The sequence below is a fragment of the Pleuronectes platessa genome, chromosome 13, assembly GCF_947347685.1.
Source record: "Pleuronectes platessa chromosome 13, fPlePla1.1, whole genome shotgun sequence".
In the NCBI taxonomy this organism is placed as follows: domain Eukaryota; kingdom Metazoa; phylum Chordata; class Actinopteri; order Pleuronectiformes; family Pleuronectidae; genus Pleuronectes; species Pleuronectes platessa.
The window spans coordinates 10,596,401-10,620,988 of NC_070638.1; the positions used below are offsets into that span (position 1 = coordinate 10,596,401).

Below are 24,588 nucleotides of genomic sequence, written 5' to 3' on the forward strand. Positions count from 1 at the left end.
ACAACACACATTTGTCATTATGAACATGCACCTTTCGTTTCATCTCTGTCGATGAACAACAAGCTACATTTTTTATTTTTCGCTCCGAGGGATTTTCAGTCTCGAACGACCTCGACTTCCTTTTCGCTCAGTTTGCACAGACAACACAGTTTCCTGCCGGATGAGGAGCGAGGGAAATATATGCGACCCCGTCTCCGACACTGTAGCTTCGGCGATGACCTCGCTCGCTTCTAATATCAGTTTCGGATGCATACGCAGGCCCGTGCTTTCATTCTCTACTGATGCAGAGAGAGAGAGAGAGAGAAATGAAGATATCATAGCAACGGAAAACATTGTGTGGCTGAGAAGCACATCTGAGATTTGAACTCCAGCAGCATCACCACTGCTGCTGCTGCTGCTGGAGGCTTTTAATGCGCTCGGCCGCAGTCATGCAGTTTCAGTATCGAGCTTTAATCTCAACCGAAAGTAAATAAGTGGGTGGAAAATTCCAGCTGTCTTATCTTCTTTTCCATTTGGAACGCGGTTGTCTTCATTAGTGAAGTCGTTACAGGCTCAGGAAATGCATCTCCATAGTCTTTATCTGCTTCGCCGTGTCAAGCAGCCCTCGCACTGTTTACTGATCGCGATGCTTTCACGCACCACACGGTGCTGTGTTGATCTCAGTTTGCTGTTTGTCATCGGAACTTCAACATCGCTGCACCCGCTGCTTTTCTGCTTCTTGTTTGAAATCCAGTTTGTTTTTACTTTATCCCGTTTCCAGCAGCAGGTCGGCTGCAGCGCTGTCGTTAGAAATGAAATCCAGATGGAGGCAAACAAAGGTGACTAATGCAGTAAAGTTAGAAAATGGGATGAGTCCACCTACAGCTGTGATTAAACTCAGTGTAAATGTTTTGGGGGATTTTTTCTTGCAGTGAACTTTCATCATGCTGGATCTGTTTGGTCTGTATGTCATTATTCTGTTAGGATAATAGCTCTCTTATCTTTTCTCTCAGAATGGATTTCATTTTCAGGGCCATTTTGATGGAGACAAAAAGAAAGCAGAGAGTGCTACTTTGAAACTAATTCATTCTTCAGAGATTCAACTTCAGTCCCGTTGTTGTTGCGCTTCGGTTCCTCCGATGATTAAAAGATAGTTTTCATGCCAGTTTTGTCCCAAGGCAGCCGGTGATACATGTCCTCCGAGAAAACGGTCTGTTCCACAGTTCTTTCCCTTTTCCTGTCAATAGTCAGCAGGAGTTAACACCAACTCGTTTCTTCTTCTCCTCATTTTCCATCCCAGCTTCACACGCTCAGTACGATGTCTAATTTTCACCAAGATGAATGAAAAGCCAAACCCAGAGAATATCTGCTCACATTATTTTTCCCCGTCACAAAAACTCACATTTCTCACTTTCATGGATCTCCTCCTGGATCTTCTCGTCTCTAATCTCTGAAGCCTTTGTGCCAATATTTATTCCCCTTTTATTGGGTTTGGCTTCTCTCCCCGTCTGTTGGGTGGATTCTCTCTAACAATTAACTTCACGAAGGGTCACAGAGGAAATCTACACACTTTCAATTATAGCAAAACCGCTTAGCCTCTGTATAGTTACTCTTCAGCAAATACACTTTGTCATGGTTTTCTTCGTTTAACACAGATGGAGAATGTGAAGAATGTGTGTGTGCGTGTGTGTGTGTGTGTGTGTTAAGGGATAATATTTTGAACAGATATAATTCAAGAGAAAGGCTAACATTACAACCCTTCCACATAATATCTTTTGTTAGGAGTTAAAAAATAAAGATTTAGGAACTCATTTTCCAACGTACGTACACCAGTTCTTAGATCACCGCCTTTTAAGGTTTTAAAACTGGAAAAACAATGTGCTGCAGGTTTACGAAATATAAACTAAAATAGCAAATAAAATTTGCAAAGATTTTAAATGTTTTCTTCAGCCTTTTAAAACATTATGCAAGGCTTCAAAACTTCATTTCAATCATGCAAAAACTTTTTTAATTGGATTTTAAGCTTTCAAACGCCTACTCTCAACCACTCACCATATTTTCAGTTTAAGAACATGCCACGATATATATATCCTGATAATAATGACTTTCTCACTGCTGCTTGCTCTGTATGTTTCACTGTACATTGTTATACACACACGCACATACACAGATAGAGACACTACATAGATCCCCGGAGTGCCACCCACTCCGGGTTATCGGGTGCTGCACTTATGCTATTTTTAAATGAGACACAGTGACGGGGTGTAATTTAATGTAAGATTGTCATTATAGAGAATGCTGAAGCTGACTGGAAGAATGTAAGTGTCCGAGCCAAGGAAGAGACGAAAGCACCTCATGAGATGTTGAATAATTTATTCCCAGGTGAAATCGGATAACGGCATAAAAGGCAGAGGTCTAAATCATTTAAAATTATTTTTGGACTCGTTATGAATGAACAACACAATGCACTTGTCTTCTTCTCACTTCCCTCACGGGTATATTAATTGGTGCCAGTAGCATAGCTTCCACAACCACCATTACAACCACTAGAAACAATTTTAAAATAACCACGTCCATCAGTAGGAGAATAAGTATCTGACTTTTAATGGTATTTGTTGCCCCTACATTTTCAGCTTTATTTATACCTATAGAGAAATGGCTAAAATAACTAAAATAGTTTAGGTTATATGTGTCTGATGCTTGGCTGTGGTTTCAGGGTCATATTTCTCACAGCAACATTAGGAATCCATAACTTTCCAGTTCCTGTTTTCCACCATGTATGTTGTGTTTGTGTATGATGGATTATCTCAAAACTAGATGGAAGGTAGTGATACAGGTTAGGAAAGATCCCATTATATTTTGCAGTAGATCTGGATCAGTGGCCGTTTTTCCTTTTTGCGAAACAGGGACATTTTTTGATATTTTTACTTATTTAAATGTCTACATCTTGATGAAAATAGCACATGTATTTAGGGATCTGATTTTAATGAGTGCGTGAAATTTGGTGCAATTGAATTTTAAGGGGGCTGTTGGGCCTTCATTCAAATCTTTTCACTGAATCTTCCTTTAGTTTTTCACAAGTCTGTCTGTCATGTAATATCTGGTAAGGAAGAGGACACAGCTCAGTGCCTTTGTGCTGAACTATCTAAAACCATGTTAAAGCTGCATTAGGAATGTGGCCTAACTGTTTTGTATCGCAGATTCACTCATATTCAGATTCCAGCTTGGCAGGAGGATTTTATGATTCAATTCTTAGAGTTTCGAGTAACATCTTTTCTGTAGCTTTATTTGTTAATTCTCAACTCAGACCCAATGTGAGAAAAAGTGACAACACTCTGTCTCCTCTCTTCTTAGTCACTTTCCTCAGTTTCACCATCACGACAACAGACACACACTCCACAATCCTATTTCCAATGTACTGCTCTACAGCTCTCTCCCTCTGATTTTGAGATTCGGTCTCCTCATCAGAGCTCATCCCACACCAGCCAACTTGCCTGCAGGTTAGAATATCTCATCTGAAGCACATGTTGTGTTTTCTACCTCAGCTGAGAGTCGCCCACACACTCCACATTTTCACCAGTGGACACAAACAGGCTGGATGGAGGGAGACAGGCGGAAGCCCTGTTATCTATGAACCACAAGCTAGTTGGCATGAATTCTTAATCTCACTCATGAATGCCCATGATTTATTGATGCCGTTCCAGAGGAAAAGTTTAACCCCCCCCCCCCCCGTCCCAGGCTGCTGCTTCACTCTCCAGTTTGACTGCTCTCGGACGGCGACTACATTACAGTTGAGTGAAATATCGTATGTCGAGTGTCCGGTGTCATTAGCGCAGATGAAGTTTGCTCTCGGTTCGTGTGTCTTGTTTTTTGCCGCCCTGAGTTAATATCCCTGGACTCCCACGTGGCAGGAGGCAGTGATGACCGTCCCTGCTGCTCTACTGTACTGAAACGTTTCCACTGCAAATCTAACTCAAACAGCACTCGTGGTTCCCTTGGAAACCAGGTGCTCAGAGATCAGCAAAGATCCATTTCACACTTCAGCAGCGAGCGGAGAGACAAAGGGAAAGTGGGAGGAAGAGCAGATTAGAGACAGGCAGTTGGAGGGGGGGGGAGAATTGTGTGTACAGGAAGCTTGATCTTAAAAGATGCTTCATTTCCTAAAACCCCTTTGACGGGAAACAGAATGAAAATTGAATCGAATGGATTGGAAAGAAACACGTTGGACTTCCCCTCATGGGATTTTCGACCTTTGAGTTGGTTTGGATGTGGCGAGGGGGAAAATGGCAGCAATTCTCATTTATGGATGCAGCTTTCTCGCGTGTGGCATGCAGGCCTGCTCTCCACACACAGACAGGCAGAGGGCAGCTTATTACACGACACCCGGCAAAGTCTCTCAACCTGCTTGAAAACGCGGCTTGAGGTCAAGATTTCCTCCCACGCTTCTTTGCCGCGTCGAGAGCTCCTCAGGAGGGTCAACAGCTGCACAGAAACACTCTAAACCTCAAGGAAACCCAACCAGGAGTTAGGTTATGTGCATATATGTCTCTTCTGGGTTTTCATTTGCCGGAAAATAAGCAGGTCCTGATTATTCTCACACACAACGGTTGAGGCGTTTCACATTTCACACAGGGATAAATCAAACAGAACAAAGTCCCTTTAATAACACTGGATTGCATGAGAGAGCAGTTTTGAATGAATTATTTTATCTTAACCAAGACCCTGAATTAGTTAGTAAGCCTCAACATAAACCTTTTTTATTAATTATATAAGAAGAAGATATAACCAGTGGAGTTTCCATCTTACTGCACGTTCATCCCTAAAACCTAAAATGAGTGTTTTATATTCTGCTGTGGCCAAAATCTAAAAAATGTGTGAATAAAGAAAGCTCCCTGATTTGATTTAATGTGTTAAGACTTTAGTCTTTGACAGATGGGGGAAAAAAGGTGGAAGAACCACTGGCATAGGCAGCCAGCGCTGTGACAGGTGGAGCTAAGCTGTGTCTGAGGAGAGTGGTGATCTGGAGCCGTTTCACCCACTGGTACTGGTACAGTGAGGGGTAGGAGAGGATGGTCGGATGTATCTTAATGGTGGACGATGCGGTGGTTTAATTTCAGCATAGATTTGAAAATGAGCGCTGGTGGCAGGAGGCCGTCCGCCTTTGATTAGAGGGTGTTCAGCTTTTCAAATTTATAAAAACGTTATGACGTAGAGACGTCCCAAATGATCAACCCTATGTAAGCAAGACGGTTGGAAACATTGGATGGCGTTATGAGCCAAGTTTAACCAATAAATAATGATTTGTTTTTATGTAATTGCAAATAAATGTGATATAAAAACCACCATTAACATATTCTATCAAAGAACAGTGATACAGCTCAATAACACTCTTAAATGGGTTGAATGTCTTTAAGCTGCAGTAGCTTTTGGTTTGAACTGCGCTCTCATGCTCAGAAGTTCTTCAGGTCTGTTCACCGCAGCTTGGTTTGTCACAGGAAGCACGAGGAACATCGATCACGTCTTTCTCAAGTCGGTGTTTTGTATCCGGACATGTTGGCGGTGAAGGTGAATAGTCGTATCCATTTCAAACTGATGCTGTTCGGTTGAGGACTTTGCAGCAAGAAAAGTCAAACGTCCGACAGTATTTGACCGTCTATTGATTTGAATTGTGGAAAACGCTCCCTGACCTCTGATTGAATAATTGGGTGTCTGTTTACAGAAATGCCAAATGCAGCAGGGGAAGCGTGTTGTGTTGTCAACACAACACAACAATATTTCCTCATCCTGAATTAACCCACGAGATTTTAAAAAAGGAGGCTGTCGGAAATAACTTTTCCCTTCTGCATCCGGAGCTTCCTGTTACAATCCTGGATTTGTCACGGGTGGAGAAGAAAATAAAAGACTAGAACTAAATATTTACTGTCTTGCCTCCCAGGCTGGCATCAAAGTGCGGAGAGACACTTTCCCTCTGTTATGTTGCACGGATCACATTTATAGATCTGTATCTCTTAAGCCAGATACAGGCTGCACTGAGCCGGATGCTGGACAGGGAAGCATTTATCCAGCACTAAATGGTTCACCTTTTCCAGCCCAGATATACAAAGGAAAAAAGAACCAGGCTGTTATCTGCATCCCTGTCACAGCATCTGATTATTTTATTTCTGCCTCGGTCAGAGGTCTGAAGGTATCGCTGATAGCACAGGCATCTCCATCATGTCTTTCCTACTAGAGTCTGATAACAGCCAGTGATGAATATCTTATGAATCCAGAACACGGGTCTGTACACCTTTTTCGTGAGAATCCTTACCTCTGCAGCAATACATCAGCTTATCGATGTGCCTGTTGTTTTTCTGTGTGTACTCACTGCCTGCAGTATTGATCTGCTTTGTTGTGAGACAAGCTGCACAGACACTAAGTGCACAGGTAACAGAAATATGCACACACAGGCTCCCTCAGAACATTTAGATGGAAAGTGACTCATGACGTGGGCATTCAAAGTCTTATGCTCGTGTAAAAAGGCTTCATCCGTGAGGAAGATTTGAGTCGTCCATTTGGCTCTCACATGGACACACACACACACACACACACACACACACACACACACACACACACACACGCCCTCATTAACTTGTGGATGGTTCACTGAGCTGCTGCCTACTGTGTAGTCCAGGTCTAATTGGTAACAAGGATATCAACAGCTGGACTGATACGGGTGGTTGGAGTTGCTCACTCTCCTCACTGACTGTGACCAGAGAGATGAATGTGGATGCAGCTGTGTGTGTGCGTGTGTGTGTGTGTGTGTGTGTGTTTGTGTGTGTTCGTCAGTGCTGTACACACACAGCTTGAGTTGATTAATTAGATAGGAATGACATCGGACACGTAAACACTGAAATTTGCCCTCAACCCCATCAAGCCTCATCCAGAGTTTTCCCATAGTGCAGCGATTCCTGTCCAGTGGTACACAGTGGTACACAGTAGTACACAGTAGTACACAGTAGTACACAGTAGTACACAGTGGTACATAAGGGGGACACAGTGGTACATAGGGGGTAGAGATATATATATATATTTTCTAGGATTAGTTATATAAAGTATTGATAAAAAAAGGAATAAAATTATCAACAATAGTGGCTAAACACTTAGAACCGGTAGCGTGAGGTGGAGTCGTTACTTCCCGATAGGAGCGATCGTTTTCATCTGCGTTTGTTTCTTTGTTTATTTTCCTTGTTAGCAGTTTTAGACAAAAACTACTCGACCAATATCCGTGTCTCTGGTGCCACTCACATGCCAAGTGAAGGCATTTCTGAACAGAGCTGATCTGTCCTCAAGGTGTTTCAACCTCCATCTACGTTTCCTAGTTTACTCTTGCACAACAAAACATCTGAAAAGGGCTTTTAGATAAAAAGACACACAAGTGGTGTTTCCCAGGAGGAGCACCTGATTGCTGCCTCCCATACGCCTGTCTCCTGGGTCCCGTGGGTTTTTTGTTTTGTTGCAGTGTGTGTTTCCGAATAGTGCAGATTAACCATCTACCATCTGCTGGGCTGTGTGTGTGAAGACCTCATTATTCTGCCTGTTGTATCTGCATTGAAGCCGTCCCTCCACTCCGGCTATCAGACGGAGCTGCGGGGACTCTTCGTACTCGAGCAGCGGGGCGCAGCCAGAGGACGCAGCGCCGCTCACACACAAGAGGCTGAGATGTCGACATCTGCCCGACAGAGAACGAGCTGTCCTGCGGCCAATCTCTGCCTCCGACTGCTATAGCACATAATACATATACTGAGGTGTAATGAGAGGAATTGTGAAAAAGGCTGTGCATCCATTTTAAGATCAAGTCTGCAGGAGAAGAAATTATTGAATCTGTTACTGCCTCAGACATGAAACCTTTGGCCTGTGTGTGTTTGTGTGTCTGTGTGTATATGTGTGTGCATCAGGGGTAATGTATGTAATGTGTTTGCTCCTCAGGACCTTGTGGGCAGCGCGCCGCCTCAGAGGAACTGGAAGGGGATCGCCATCGCCCTGCTCGTCATCCTCATCATCTGTTCCCTGATCGTCACCTCCGTCATCCTGCTGACGCCTCGTATGTACAGCACACACACACACACACACACACACACACACACACACACACACACACACACACACACACACACACACACACACACAAACAGACACACGCATGCGAGCAGTCGAGTGTACTTACCAGGTCTGGACTCTGGTGAAAGGTACATTGAGTAATTCAAGGCGGTACATAGGCATCAGATGCAGGCTTGTGACTTGAATGACACCGAGGCCAAACAAACCTTTTATAAAACCACAAATCAGCTCGACCTTAAACTGCAAACATTCCCCCGAACATGCCTGATGTTTTTTATTAAGATCCGTCTCGCAACGTTAAAGAAACACTTGTCCAGATTCATGCCAAGTTCTTTTTCGGGTCCGTGCTTTATTCCTTCTCCAAGTTTTATAGGGATCCATGTTGTAGCTTTTGTGTAATCCTCCTGACAAACAAACCAACAGACGGGTTAAAACATTTATTACCCGTTCGGTAAAAGTAATTAATGTTCAGCATCATATTTAACTAGTTCACTAGCTGTTTTAAACCTGCCTATCTGGAATGGTCTCTTTACTTGGTCGGTAATGCTGTAATGCTTGTGGCAGTTTTTTCTTAAGACCTTAAAAGTGACCAGCAGTAATTGAGCAGCGGTGAGTAAAGACTGACTGCTGCTGACTGAAAATCTGGATCAAGTGTATTCCAATGCGGTTTCATAAGTGGACTCCATGGAGAGTCCTTTTTTTTACAGAGTGAACTAGAGTGAACTCCCTGCTCTGTGTTTTTGATCTCGTCTTTTACTCAGCACTCTGGTTCTGTTTTTCTCGTGGTGATTTCTGATGTTCGGAGCCCAGTTTTTTGTCTCCGCTGTGATTTGGAGTCCTCTCCTTTTAGTTTTCAGACTTGTTTATGTGATTATGCACTGATAGCTGCAGCCATGTGTCAGGTTGGAACAGCATCAGAGATACCATTTGCCTCAGGTGGGAAATTATCCTTTTCTCTCCCCCCCACACTCTGCTGCTTCGTGGCTGACAAGTAAATTTCTGCGATTTTTCATGTCGATAAACACTTCTCGATGTCTGACATGGTATTTACCTGCTCAGATCCCTCCACTCAGTCACAGTGTGAAGCCGCCAGAAAAAAACCTGTCAATGCACTGTTTTGTAGAGTAAGACCCGGGCTGTCAGCCGCCGTGACAACTTGTGTGTAACGGTTGTTTACCGAGCACTGCTGCGGTAGATCACACACTCGCTGCGTCATCTCAATCCTCACGTGCACACACACACACACTCACACGCACACGCACACACACACTAACTCATTTGTGTTCCCCTGTTGTCTACTCCACCCGCGGTTCAGCTGTCAGCTTCAGATCTCATCTTGTCTTTTTGGTGATGGAAGGGGCCGCCTGCTGCTGAAAAACTATAGGGAGGTAGTTGTGATCGGCTGCTCTCAGATCAATAGAGCAGCGCCAGAGGTCTCTTTCTTGTTAGTGCCCTGCTCCAAATTCCTCTACCTATGGGGGGGCACTCTGAGGTATTAGGCTCCAGCCTCCTGAGCAACTTACTGACGAAAGGTCAACAGAAAGGTCAAATGATTTTCTTCACTTTCTTTTTCTCAGAACTTTTCTTCTTGAAGACTGAAGGACAGCTTCTCAAAGTTTTCTGCAAATAGACAGATGTGAGTCTCTGGTCAATCATAACCAGGGTTTTGTGTGTGTGTGTGTGTGTGTGTGTGTTTGTGTTTGTGTGTGTGTGTGTGCACTCGACAGGTGAAGATGACAGCCTTGCCCTTAAAAAGAAAGTGACGATCGAGGATGTCTTTGGTCCGGACCTTCACATCCATGACCCCGACGCCAAGTGGCTCAGCGGTGAGTGAGCAGTTTGCTGTTGTCAGAAACTCAAAATGTACAGTGTGTGTCACTTCCATATTGTGTTGATTCATGAGGTGAAACGAAGGAAACACAACCCCTGCCGTGAACAGGGCACAGACAGAAAAGTGAGATTTCATTAAAATGTTAATGCTGTTGTCAAGAGCGTGGACGGTGATGGCGGCCATCAGCCTTGACCGGTTGGGATGAGCGGAGAAGAATGAAAGTGTAGCTGGATGATAACGTCTGTGCCTCTAAACACATCATGGCAACACTCAACCCTCTCTCAGCAACTGACTCAGGATCTCAAGTGAAGCCAATTGATTCCAGCTTGAAATGTCCACTCTCGGAAAATGAAGAAAAATAGCAGGTCAGGGTGATTGTGTGAAAATTGAGTTGAGATCTGGGAGAAAACTTTCAGATAAAACTCTGACTCGTCACGGCAGAGGAAGGAGCTGTATGGATGTTTAGCTGAAACCCAGTTAAAGGTGGTGCACAGTCCAACAGGGATTACATGGAACCATGTGTGCAAAAACAAAAAAATCAACATCTGAAGTATGCAAAGCAACATCCGGACGACTTGTTAATAATGTGGCTCTTTGGCCCCAGTCAGCAGAGGCTTGTGTTAGATTTGATGAAAACAACATGTTGGCAGTTGACGCATGCGGCTGGTTATTGCACCTTCCTTTTTCTACAGCTAATGATGATGCTACGCCCGGACTGATGATTGAATGTAACCTCTAATCTCCATCTCTCCTCATAGAAAACCTAACAGCTGAAAAAGAAGCATCACAACTCTATAGGGATTAAAAACACAGTTGCTATGCAGCGTGATGTAGAAACACATTGTTGAGTTGTAGCTATTTTAATAAACTTTAGAAAATCCTGCTCATTAGGTTTGTTGAGTATATTCGTCCTGCTGTGTCTCTTGGTGTACAGAGTAAGATGGTCTAAGTTTAACAGATGTGCAGAGAAATGAATTAATGTGGCCTCTAGCTTCGACATGGACCTTAGTGAGGAAGCTCCTTTCAGCTCAGTCAGCGCCCTCTGGTGTTCCACAGGAGAACTACTTCAAAATCTTTTTTTTCAGCTTCTGCATGAGGAACTCTTTCATTAGTTGAATAATGAGATTTTACTTTGAATTGTTACTAGTACAACTACGAGCAATACACATTAAATAGTCAATGTTTATGATGTATTATATTTAGGGGAGGTGTTCTGTTTGCTTTTGAAATACTAAGGTTGCTTTAAATCAGCTGAATCATTGTATCTGGTCGTCACAGGGTCCAGAGCTGAGCAGTGAAGCGTTTGTGTCCATATTTCTCTCAAGTCAATAAACCAACAGTGTGGAAAATGGCGTATAAAACTCTTAACGTCCAGGTTTGACCTTTTCACAGCAGTCATGATTTACCAAGTACTTTTTATGGCTCCTTCTGGAAATGTAAGAAAACCTTGACTAAAGAATTAGTTTTTATGTTTCCAAGGTTAAAAATGAAATTCACTGCTCAGTATGTTTTAGGACCAATTTGTTTTTCTTATTTACAACATTAACAACCTGGAAACGTAGTAGGGAAAAAATTGAATATAGTCAAACAACGAGGAAGGATTGAGACAATGTGACAAATATTAATTGATTTGAATAATTCAGTCCCCTCCACAGGAACAAGATTAGGTGTCAAGATTATTAGTTAAATTAGGTTGATTAAAGTTATTTCTTCACATTTATAGCAACTGATTTTATAGTTTCTTTCATGCTGTAAAACTAAAATATGATGTGGTATCACTTATATCTCGGAGGAGAAAAGTGCCAAGACATCCATAGATATGTGAGTGTGTAGTTATTATGATAATCAATGCATTATAAAAAGATCTGATATATATTTATAAAAGTAGAAGAAGATACTTACTGTTGGTTCAACACAGAGACTCATTCAAATACAAAATGCACTTTCACACCTGCTGTCTTGAATTTATACTGATCCAGGGTTAATCCGTGAGAAGGTCATCGTAAGTATTCATGAGCCAAGGTCCTGAACATCACAATGTCAGACGAGCGTTATGATTGAGTGCAAAGCATACTGAAGTATTATACAATTTGAATAGAGCTGGAATACGATATAATTCATATAATACAATATGCCCTCCACATTTTGAAAACTCATCTCCTGCCTGCGCTGACAGACACATGCCGACCTCACATCCGTCCTTTTTGTTCACGGGACCGACTGCTCCCCTGGTTAGTTACATCACCTGCTTGTTAATGAACGATTAGTGAAACTTCCTGTGAGTCTGCGCCCGTCAGTGACGGCCATGATGAAACCGTCTGACGAAACCCCGGCAATCAATCATGTGACATTGCACCTCGTCAGTTAAGTTAATGCAATCAACTCCCATTTGGTGCTAATGACCTTCTGATAAGGCGCCCGGTGGGACGACTTCACACTTCACTGGTGCTCATCAATATTTCGTGGGCTTCGTTTCCCGGCGCTGTGTAATTGATCCCTGCTGCTCTCTGATCACCGCTCGCCTCGGCAGTCTTTGGACTCACCTCTCACGCGCTTTCCCCTCGGGTCCAAAGACAAAGGAGTCGACCTTCAGACTAATCTGCCACATTCATATTACAAAATATAATATTAACTCTAATAGGGAAAACAAGCCATCAACTGGGAACCTCTGAGGCTGGATCTACTCATGAAGCTAGAATGTCACTCAGTAGAGTTTATACCTCCGCCAAGGCCCGGCAGTGAAACCCTAAGAAACCACATTTAATTCACTACAACTGGATTTCAATATGGATCTGCACCAAATTGCAAACACACATACATATCAGGCCCCTAAACATCTGGATCTGCCCCCTGAAACGGATTCATTCCAAAATGTAATGGGTGCTTCCTTGACCCATGTTAAAAACCTGTACCAAGTTTTGTGTTAATCCGTCCAGGTTTGTTGTGCATAATCCTGCTAAGAAACCCATCAATAAATGCAGATGAAAACATAACCTCCTTGGTGAAGGAAACCAGAATCACTCTCACTTCTCTTTATCCGGCGCCGATCTCCTCATGAAATAGATTCATTGAAACTGTTCTCATGGTGGTACAGTAATTGGAGACTTTAATTTGACCAAAGGTGTGATTGTAAATGTTTGTCTAAGTCGGTGGGTCCTGTCATGGCGATCTGTTCAGGATGGACCCTGCCTCGGACCCAATGTCTGCTAGGATTGGCTGAAGCTCCCCCTTTGACCTTTTTGGGGGAAAAAATTGTGGGTGTTTGTGTTTCGTCACAAGGCAACAAACTTTATTTTTTTCAAAAGCAGAATCGTGTTCCAGAAAGTTTAGTATAAACTCCCTTGAGACAACTTTTTTAATTACTGCAAAAATTTGAATTTCAAAAACAGTCTTTCTGGTGCTAAGGAAACCAGAGAAAGGAAATCAAGTATCTAACACATAAAAGAAATCTCCAGTCTACACTATACCAGCACAGCACAAAGCAGCAGACAAGTGTGGCAGGTCAACACAGAGATGCATTTCAGACAAATTTGAGCTAAGAGGAGAGTGAATATCAACATAGATTCATCAGGTTCCAGAAACTTGGCTCTAAATGAATGATAATATCTCTGTGTGGGTTAGGGTTATATGTCTGGGTTGCTTTTGCAGCTTGTTCCCAAAGTAGACCCCAAAAAAACTGTATTTGCAGCGGAAGAGCAACCTGGCTTATTGAAAATGTTGTCATAGGTGGAGGAGGAGGAGGAGGAGGAGGAGGAGGAGGAGGAGGAGTAGAGACTGTAAAAAGTAATGTGGGAGTAGAAACTCACCGGGATTTTTTCCATCTAAATCTCTGGTGGGGGGGGGGTTTTGTTTACTATTTTCAGACAATGAGCTGCTGTATCGTACGAGGGACGGGAACGTTATCAAGCTCAACGCTGACACAAAGGAGGGAATCGTCGTCGTGCCCAACCAGTTGTTTGTGAGTATCATGTCATCACAGGAAGAAACCAAGTACAAATAAATATAATATTACAAATATAAATACTACACATTTTCAAGATTGATAGACGTAACACGAGAGAGAGGCGTATTCATGACAAGGAGCAACAAAATGAACAAAAGTGAAGAGTCTGCCACCATCACTGATAAAGTCGGGATGAAGAGGAGCAACAAAACATTCCCCTACTTATTTAAATCAAGAATAGTAAATTAAAGGACAATTTGTCATGCTCAGAAATGTTTTCCTGCTTTAACGTCTTTGAAGTTTAATTAATCTTCTAATTATATCAACGTGACATGTGTCACAGCAGACCGGCCTCCAGTCGGGTACTTTTTACTTTTCTACTTTGTGTACATATCAGAGCCTGTACTTATACATATATAATCTTATACCTTCACTCAAAGTCGAATCAGTTCTTATACTTTCACTTGAGTTGTTTCTAGCACAAGTATGTGTACTTCTATTTAAGTAAAGAACATTTAGCCACCTCCGCACCTTGTCCACCAGTGTTATTTCTGCTGCTCGTGTCCTGGGTGTGTTACGACTTTGAGTGTGTGTGTTTGTGTGTTTTATTTGATCTCATTCAGGACAGATCCAAGGCCGACAAGTACCAAGTATCTCCAGACATGCTCCACGTGTTGTTCGCCTTTGACGTGAAACCGGTGAGAAAACTCGGTGTGCTGGCTTGCACCAAATCCTTTTTTTCAGACTCCGTCCTAATTTGAGGCTTTTTGTTTTATTGCCACAGATCTACCAACACTCCTACGTGGCCAAGTACATTATTTACAGCCTGGTGACGCAGTAAGAACCATTTCCTGTGTCTTCATTCATTGTGTGGTTTTGGGCCAGATCTCTGACCCTCAGCCTGACCTCATGTCCACAGTCCACTGACGTCAGCCCCCAGTTTCCTGCTTTCTCTGCTTCACTTTTGGGGGGTGCACTTAAGTTCATTTGCTGTGCTGCGTTCAGCACGGCCTGTTTTTAGCCTTCCATCCATATATGTCTGCTTATTTCCCCCACTGTTCGGTGTTTGTGCCGAGCCAGAGCAAAGTCGGGCTGGGCTAAAAAAGTATGCGTGTGATTGATGAAGCGTTCGGTGAGGGAGCAAGCAGGAAGAAACGTCTTTGCTGTTACTCTGCATTTGTATTCAGTCACACTGTATCCATCGTGCATGCAGGGTACATACTGACTAATGCTGAATTAATTATTATAACGCTGTCGTCTCCACAGGGAAACTTGGCCCCTGAATCCTCCTGAGGTGAATGAGGCCGGCCTGCAGTACGCCGGATGGGGACCCCGGGGCCAGCAGCTGGTAAGGAGGCCACGCCCTTGAGGTTACACTCAGTGAATACTGGATCACTGGTGGAAGCAGCTCTGTGTGGCGGAGGAAGCTCACTGGTGACTTATTGTTTGTCACAGTGCAGCAGACGACTGTTGTGTGCAATGTGTTGATAACTGCATTAAGGGGCTGTGGGGGAACTTTCTTTGCTTCGACCTCTGTTAAGGTCAATGAAGCTAAAACTTTTGGGGATTTCACAACTTCATGACAACACAGGAGCTGGTGAGCGTCTCAGTGGCAGATGGTGTCTTAGTGGCATAAGCTGTGGCCTACGACAGTCTGGGGTTTCTGCAGGGGAGCAAGCACAAGGCCCTTTTCACGTGTGTTTGTGTGTGTGTGTGTGTGTGTGTGTGTGCGCTCTTGTACAGATATCTTTGTGACCAGTTTGAGCCTACAACCTACAAAGTGAGGACATTTTGGGAAAGTGGTCCTCACTTTGTATGGTTAGGGTTAGGGTAAGGAGCCAGGGAACGCATTATGCCAATGAGTGTCCTCACTAAGCTGTACAAAGATGTGTGTGTGTGTGTGTGTGCCTTCAAGCTTTGACCAGTTGGATTGGAGTCACAGATGATACTGATTTGACTGCTGTGGTGGAAAGCCAAATGTCAAGATGATCTCATGTTACTGTGAATGCAGCAGGTCAGCTCCTCTGGTTGGCAGAGGTGTTGGTGGTGATTCTAGTTTACAAATAACAACATGCAATCGTTTTTTTAAGAGTTATGTCCTCAGTAGGTGTTGGTGGGTTTTGGGGCTTTGAGTATTCAGCGAGAGCAGAATTATGAGATGACTGACGCGTGGTTGGTTTTGGTCTTTTCACGGGATCTGCTGACAGGAAGATAATCTTAACAAGCCTCATCCCTTAATGAGCTTAAAGGGGCCATTGATTGAAACCCCCGATAATCTTTTGGTTTATTCTCTCGCATCAATCCAAACTGCTGCTTCTCTATCTACCTCGTTGAATTCATTTCTGGTTTGATTGCAGATCTGTTTGTGTGTTTCATCAGCTATTAATTAAAATCTTTCTCCACCTCCATATTTGCTCTAATCGTATCATTTAGTTCAATTACCGATGCTTTGCTGTGAGAAAATATGAACATTTCAATTGGCTGACGGGAGGAAAGGATACAGATAAATGGGCACATGGTAATACGCTACCACATAGTTGCTTCTGTTGCTGTGGCTCCACTTTTGATCTGGTGGAAAGCAGAAGTTAAAATGAAACCAGCTCTCGTGTTTTGAGTCGACTGACCTGCTGATGTTGGACCCGCCTTTTCCCTCCCCCCACATGATTTGTGAAAACAATAATTTCCCATTGAGATTATCTGAATTAGTATGATTTATCATCAAGCGTTTCATTGGTGTGTAAAAATGAGAGGTGTTTGTGAGTGTGTGTGGCAGTGTGGCCTGTGAGCAGCCAAGCATCAGGTGTATATTCAGAGGAGCAGGGAGATGAAACCTGCTCCGCGCCCCTCATTAAAACACAAGCAATTACTCTACTATGACAGAGCAATCAGTGAGGCTGGGTCAACACACACACACACACACACACACACACACACACACACACACACACACACACACACACACACCTGAGAAGGAGGTGACAGACACACGAAGGAGGAGGGAAGATGAGGAAGGTAATTTTGAAACAAAAATGACACCAAATTAAAGTGTTGTTGAACAAAATAGTTTGGCATTGTTTGGCTTGGCAAATTTAGAAAATATTCAACAACCAAACACGCGTACACAACTACACACACACACACACTTGAGTACAGTTCTGAAACCCTGCTATAGGCGCTCCACAGATATCTACTTTCATCTCACCACACTTTTGAAATAGTTCTTTTTTTTCCCACATTTAGCTCATCCTCTGTTTTCTCTCATCAACATCACTTGAATTCAGTTTAGACTTCAGGAGAGTTTCACCTTCTCTACAGATGATTCCCCTTTTCACGACCCTGCAGGGTCACTCACGACTAACTGATGGTTTCCTGTGCCGGCGGTGAGCGTTTGAGCCTCGAGACTTTCCGTAGCTTTTCATCGTTTGGTGTTGATGTTGTGAAGCTGAATCCAGGTTCTTAAGGTTGAGTTGTGAGGCAACTTTTTTCTGAGGTATGAGTGAACATAATTAAAAAAACTGAGAGATCAGTTTGTTTTATGAATCTCTTTGAAAGCTGCCTGTGAATTTCTTTAAGTCCCACGGTGATTTCGCAGCCTTCGCCAACCACCACCGGCTCCCTCTGCTGCACGCACACTGCCCTGCATTGATCTGCTTTCCTCAGATGTGGATCCCATAATATACAACTTTGATTTTCACCAACAGCAGCCATACATCAGAGCGAAGGGAGCCATGTTGTTCTCTCTCTTTTTTATTCTTTGGTGGCGATTGGAGGTTTTAGTTTTATCTGAAGAGGTTTCAGCCGACAGCTCAGTCACACCAAACACAGCGGGAGCGTCGGATTACCAATCAACACACATCCATCTCCTGTGAGCTGGCACCAGCGCAAAACACTGGAGTGGATTGACAGAGGGTTTTAAGTGTCACATCTGCCAGTGGTTGGTCTTCATTCCTTCAGGCGACGCCATCGTTGGTGCTGACAGCCTTAATCAGCAGTGTGACTCGCCGTTTAACTCAGCCATTGTCCACAACACAAGACGACTTAATGTTTCAACAAATACTGGAGGAAAAAAGTGTGTCTGTGTGTGTGTGTGTGTGCCTGCAGGGCCCCAGTCAGCTCCAGTGCCTTGATTAACAACAGAAATGTTTTCATATGCTTTGGAGAGGAATTCAGTCGGAACCGTAATGAGACAAATACCCGTTAATACAGTGCTCAAGGCTGATGTCGACTGAGACCATTTTAATTTGTAATTGTTATCGGGTTGGTCGCTGTTCTGAAGATTCAGTCGTGTTGCAGGAAAGACGGATCGGGTTCGTGTACAACAGATGAAGAAAAGCAAGATGCAGAAAACAGACGATGCTGTGCTCTGCAGGAAATTAAAGTTTAGGTGCAAATCAATGCGTCAATACACATGAGCATGTTTGGATTATTAAATCCCAGTCAACGCTCTGCACTTGTCCTTGCAGATCTTCATATTTGAAAACAACATCTACTACAAGACGACAATCGAGAGCCGAGCGCTCCGCCTGGTTTCCACCGGTCAAGAGGGACTCGTCTTCAACGGCCTCGCTGACTGGCTGTACGAGGGTAAGACGACAACTTACAGTTACACAACAAACACGACAAAGCCCAGGTTGAGGTTTGGACCAGTCATGTTTTTACACACTGGGGAAACTATTTGGAGTGGAGTAATATCAGCTTGACACAGAAAAGGGTCATCTTCGAGTTATTGCCACAAAGCTGGAATAAAACAGACGATGTAAAACACTGTAGCATTAAAGTTGTAAACACTTTTTAAAAACTACTTTTGGACGTGTCAGTGTTAAAGTGCCTCCTCCCTGAGGCGGGCGGGGGTGTTTCCGTTAACGCTTCCGTTTGAGAGAGCACATCTGGCTGCGTTTCAGTGCCCCGCCCACACCCGACTTCCATAGCTCATCTTCGTGTTCATGCACTTTTAATAATTCATGTCTGCACTGCTGCCTCTCACCATCAGCAGATGTTCAAAATACGCTCATAACTTAACGTGAGACACTTTCCGATGAAGTGATTATGTCCCACTTGCAGATGGCTCTGTTTATGGATGCACCGCCATATTCCAGACCAGAATTTCCACCGTGCATGATTATGATAAAGTTTATAGGTGTCTTGTTTATTAAGTGGAGACTTCTTTATCTGGCGTTGTTGTTTTTTTAGTTCTGGATTCATGCCGAGGGCGGTTGGGGGACAATAAGTGCGGAGTAAGTGAATAACACAATTGTGTAATGCGAGTTATTATGAGAGACATTCTGAGCAGCTTCAGGGTCACTTCTAAGAGCTTTTTCATTAATTCTTTGGATTACTTCTTCGTTGTAGGCACAGGACATGATGACACGAGAAATCCATTTTCAATTTCATTCTCGCTATATTTCAACAGACTGTCTCCCGCACACAAAGCCCATGTAGCTTCATGCTGTATTCACACACGCGGGTTGAGGGAATATAAACTTGAGTGTGAGCGGCGGGCGTCTCCATCACTGGGTTATCGGCTGTTTTAAAGAGGTAGAACAGGTGATTTCAGGGGACGTGTAACACATGCATGCACCGGTTGTTTCTTAAAACTCAATAGAGTGCACACCTCCCCCAATTTCTTCTTTGAGAAATCAATAAATGAATGTGATCCTGCTGACAAATGTACAGCACAGAAAAACACAACCTCAAATGATTTATCTCATCATTTTCTGTCTTCTATTTCTGTTTCTGTCAAATTTCCACTGGAAAAGCATTTGGAGAAATAACGCTTCAAACTAATCACATTTTAATTGCATCACCATCGTCTCATTGGATGATTCATATTTTTCCCGAAATAATTTTGCAAATGCTTTGAAGATGATCAGAGTTGATAATTACTCCTCAGTTGTCAGAATAAACGCATCAACAACTTTGATGTAGAGATTAAAGATGGCAGAGACGTTCAAAAGGTTAGATCCCAGAAGAAGTGAGAGCTCTGACAACAATAGGTGGAGCTCCGTGGTCTCAGACGTGAGGCTGTCTGGAGCTCTGTCGGTTGTCTATGCATGGGGCCCCTCGCCTGCTGAGGCTGTGTGTTCGCCTCTGACAGCACAGGAGACAGCATCTCCCGCACTTTGGATTGTCAGAGAGGATGTGGGAAGACGAGGAACACAAGGAACACGAGGAACACGGAAAAAAAGCACCTCGTCTTGCTGGAGTGCGCTTTAGTTTGGTAGGAACAACAGATTCAGTGTGTATCCTATGGTTACAATGTGCTATTTAAAATAATTAACATCCCAAAAGTCCTATTAAACCCTCTGACCTTATTATGAACAAAATAATTGAAAAGAAGACATACTGAAGGACTTTTGTGTTCTGTGAACAAAGGCCTTGAACATCCTGCAGCAAACTAGTTACAGCTTTTACCTGAAAGCTCCTCGTCTCATCTGCCCACTCTGACACTCTAATAACAAACTCCCCCGTCTGAATTCACCTTGAAGTCAAAAAAGGAAATAATTGAAGCCTTGCATCATCAATGATAACAAAATCGCAACGTCCTTATCAAGGTTGTGCTGATGGTTTCCTCACTGGAAGCTGCAGTGAAGGGGAACTCACAAGTGCTTCTCGATAGAGCTCTTCTGCCCCCTGCTGGAAGAATAACACTCATCAGGAAACCAAAGGAAAAAGAAAACTCACCAGGGAATGTTTTTGCAATGAAAGACGAAACCGTTTTGAGATAATCTAATCTGTTCCTACGTCTCCGTGCCAGCGACAGCAAATGGAACACCATCAAGAACACCTCGAGGGAGTTTCCTCAAAGTTGGTACAAACATTCATTTCAACTCACAGAGGGTCAGAGGGTCTAAAAAAGAAACAGGAAGAAAAGAAAAATCTATTACAATCGAATCAGTTTCATACATTATCTGGTGGTCGTTTTGTATTTCAGAGGAGATCCTGCAGACCCACATCGCCCACTGGTGGTCTCCAGACGGGCTGCGGCTGGCCTACATGACCATCAATGACTCACTGGTGCCGAAGATGGAAGTCCCATTTTTCACAGGAATGCCGTACCCTGCCAACCTGGAGTATCACTACCCAAAGGCAAGTTGAGACCAACCACAGGGAAGTGGTGGGAGATGTACTGAGATATGCAAATTTAAATAAAAGTCGTAATGCCACAAAGGAAACAGATTACTCAGTTACAAGGGAATGTTCAAAAGTAATGGCAGAAGAATCAGGGGTGGATCAAAGAGCAGGGCCTGGGGGGGCCCGGGCCCCAACTGAAATCTGGTATTTCTCTTTAAATGAAATAATTTGCATAGTTTATATTTAGAGTGTTATATTTATATTATATGTATGATAATATTCCAAAAATTACAGATTTTTTCAACAATATTTATATGCTGCTGGATGATTACTTCAGATCCGTACTTACTTACTTGACTCGGGTACTTACATCCCACCACCGCACACACAGGACTTTTCTTGAGCATGTTTTATTCTGAAAGACAGAAAGACGATTCTTCACTGTCTTAAACTATCGAACGTCCTCTTGGCCCCCTGCAGGCCGGGGAAGAAAACCCTGTAGTGCACCTGTCTGTGGTGAGCCTCAACGGACCCCTGCACACGGTGGTGATGAAGAAACCTGACGACCCCCGGATAGGGTGAGGAGCCCAAAACAGCTCCTGAGCATGTTCTCAAGATAGTTGAGCCCGAGGTCATGGAGTCAAGCTATGATTGGTGCATTTTTCCCACTGTCTGATTTTTTCCAGGAGGGAATATTACATCACCATGGTGAAATGGGCCACCAGCACCAAACTGGCCGTCAACTGGCTGAACAGAGCGCAGAACAACTCGATCCTGACGCTGTGCGAGGCCACAACTGGAGTCTGCATCAAGGTGAACATGAGGCACCTTCGCCCAAAGTTTTGATATAAATACGTCAGAAATGACATGAGTAAAAATAAGAAAAAACTACCAGATTTATTGTTTTATTTATGTGATCTATGAGACTCAGAGAAGCTTTGAACTCAATCCTCTCTTCTTTGTTTCAGAAACATGAGGATGAGAGTGAGAGCTGGTTGCACAGACAGGTAGGTGATCCAAACACAAGCTGTCCTGTTGCTGTGCAGCAGTCGCTTTCCTCTGTGTGTCTGAGCCTGAACAAATAAATAACAGAAGATGGAAAAAGCCCCGCAGGCCTGACGTGGACTCACACTTCAGATGCACAGGCAGCTGTTATTGTTCCCTCTCTCCTCACTGCAGAATGAAGCGCCGCTCTTTTCCCACGGCGGACACAAGTTCTTCTTCACCCGAGCGATACCTCAGGGTGGGAGAGGAAAGTTTTTCCACATCTCCATGTCTACTTCATTGGTGGGTAACCGCAAAGTTATCAAGTTAGTTTTATTTGAATAGTACGACGGAGTACTTTGAGCCCTTTAACCGTATTAGGGCCTCAACTTTTAACTTTAATAACTACATTAATGATTTTATTCTCGTCATAATTACTACTTTAATATAATTTTACATATTGAGTCGTAAAATTACGACGTAAAAATCTTTTTTTCATCATTAGAACTTTTTGTAGGAAGCCTTAAAATTACTTTCAGCACACAGCCAAAATTACAACTTTACTATTTTTTTAATATTCATCCTTCATTTTCATAAAATTATAACTTTCTTCTTGTAAAATTGTATGACTATTTTAATATTATGACCATTCTCATCAAAATGTATTTAGTTTTTTTTATATATTTTATATATTGTAATAAATACTGTAGTATTTAGTTTTTATTATTACTGTGATCTTGTAAAATTACAGCTTTTCTGTAATATAACAACTTTATTCTCGTAAAAGTAAAAATAATTTAATTATTATTGTAATGTCCTGTGAGGCCTGGTACAGAGTATTTACTGGTCCCCTGTGTTATTGCTGTGCAGCCGAACACGAGCACAGACATCCTCCAGTCCCTGACCTCTGGAGACTGGGACATCACCAGCATCTTGGCCTACAATCATGAAAGAAACCTCATGTGAGATGTTTTTCATCATTTCTACCACATCTGTAACAGCCAGTGCTGCAGAGTTTATTATCTAAGGATGATGTTTCGGATTCATATTTTTTCCCCCAGATACTTTCTAAGCACGGAGGATGACCCCAAGCGACGGCACCTTTACAGGTAGGATATCACTGGAACTTTAAAGTGCCTCTTTCGTGTTGTGCTGTTTAAAAGTGATGACACTCACTCGTTGTCATCCCACAGCGCCGACACAATCCCCCCCTTCAACCGCTGCTGCCTGTCTTGTGAGTTCAAGTGCGGCTACATGGACGTTTCGTTCAGCCACAACATGCAGTACTTCCTACTCAACTGTAAAGGTGAGCGACCCGGAGTCAAGGCTCCTTTTGTCTTCATGAGAGTGAAAGGATCTAAATGTCCGGTGGAAAGTCAAACTGAATTAGTGCTTCGAGTCCGGCTGAGAGCTAATATGATTCACATCGAACTGGATATTAGCAGATAACCTCAAACCCCGGCTGGATTCGCCACAGGAATACATGTCTGGTCCCGAGCTGCTGGCTGTGGCTTCTCTGATGTTACTGTTAAGAGACGGAGCCCAGTGGTTTGCGTTGTGTTGTTGTTTAGCTGATGTTTTCCTTCTGTCCCTCAGAGACAGCTCTCTTCTATTTTTCTTCCCACACTGGGCCACAACAGTGGAGTTATTGGGGAAGTTGATTTGTTTAGGGGGCTCACTCCGGGGATGAAAAGTGCCGCTGGCTTTCTTCATTAATTGGATCTTTGGAGAGTAACTCCATTGTGAAATGATAAGCTTCTTCCTCATGTGACCGAAGGGGATTATTAACTGTGGCGCTGGCTGAGAGGCCTGTTTCTAAAAATGTGTTTGAGATGAGACACTGGCGACTCTTTTGCAGAGACTAGCTTTAGTTTCAGGCTTCTTACAGGACGTTTTATCAAGTTTATCACGTTAACTTCTTATCAGGACATTCTTAATTATTTCTCCCTGAATTGTTCTTTGCAGGCCCAGATATACCGAGTGTGGCAATCTACAGCACAGAGGACAAACAGAGTGAGTGTCGTCCCTCTGGTCTCGTCCTGGATCCACAGAAAACACATTTTCATTGATTGATTCTAACATGGGAGCTTATTTCCCTCCTTGCTGCAGAGGTGATCGACGTGGAGACAAACGCCAGAGTGAACCACACGTACAGCAACATGCAGATGCCCAAGGTGGAGTACAAGACCCTCACCATAGAAGACTACAGTACGTGTCCACTTTCATGTCGATCGGCCGAAAAAACAAGTTACACCTTCAAGCTTCCCTCTCGAATTGTACGATGTAACATTGAGGCCGTCCTGTGTGTTGCAGCGCTGACGATGCAGATCCTGAAACCAGCTGGATTCGTAGATACCGCCCACTATCCATTACTGTTGCTGGTGTACGTATGAACACACATGACAGAAAGTAAAGGCTGAGATACAAATCAGCTCAAATGATGTCACTTAAACTATTGTATAGTACAGAGGTCTTCAACAGGGGGTCCGCGACCCCTAGGGAATCCGCGGAGGTACTGCAGGGGGGTCGCTAAATGTTTGGTTAATTCGAATTTTTGTAATAATTTTTGTAATATTTGATTTATTTTCTAACCAATTTTTTTCTCAAAATTTAAATGTCTTTGAATACACATTAACATGCATCCAACATATTGAGAGGCTGATTTGACCCTCTGCCTGACAAC

The 24,588-nt window shown here is 43.2% G+C and overlaps 1 protein-coding gene across 1 annotated transcript in view; it reads left to right on the forward strand.

The window, feature by feature from the left end:
* Positions 1–24,588, forward strand: part of LOC128454626 (dipeptidyl aminopeptidase-like protein 6) — a 61,504-nt gene that overhangs the window by 34,312 nt on the left and 2,604 nt on the right. The window contains exons 2-19 of the mRNA XM_053438069.1: positions 7,945–8,059; positions 9,804–9,902; positions 13,771–13,865; positions 14,474–14,548; positions 14,635–14,687; positions 15,117–15,198; positions 18,314–18,434; positions 20,782–20,936; positions 21,402–21,499; positions 21,608–21,734; positions 21,890–21,928; positions 22,101–22,208; positions 22,776–22,867; positions 22,967–23,014; positions 23,099–23,211; positions 23,871–23,918; positions 24,015–24,113; positions 24,219–24,288. Of these exons, the coding sequence (XP_053294044.1) occupies positions 7,945–8,059; positions 9,804–9,902; positions 13,771–13,865; positions 14,474–14,548; positions 14,635–14,687; positions 15,117–15,198; positions 18,314–18,434; positions 20,782–20,936; positions 21,402–21,499; positions 21,608–21,734; positions 21,890–21,928; positions 22,101–22,208; positions 22,776–22,867; positions 22,967–23,014; positions 23,099–23,211; positions 23,871–23,918; positions 24,015–24,113; positions 24,219–24,288 (1,637 nt within the window). The remainder of the gene's footprint in view (positions 1–7,944; positions 8,060–9,803; positions 9,903–13,770; positions 13,866–14,473; positions 14,549–14,634; positions 14,688–15,116; positions 15,199–18,313; positions 18,435–20,781; positions 20,937–21,401; positions 21,500–21,607; positions 21,735–21,889; positions 21,929–22,100; positions 22,209–22,775; positions 22,868–22,966; positions 23,015–23,098; positions 23,212–23,870; positions 23,919–24,014; positions 24,114–24,218; positions 24,289–24,588) is intronic.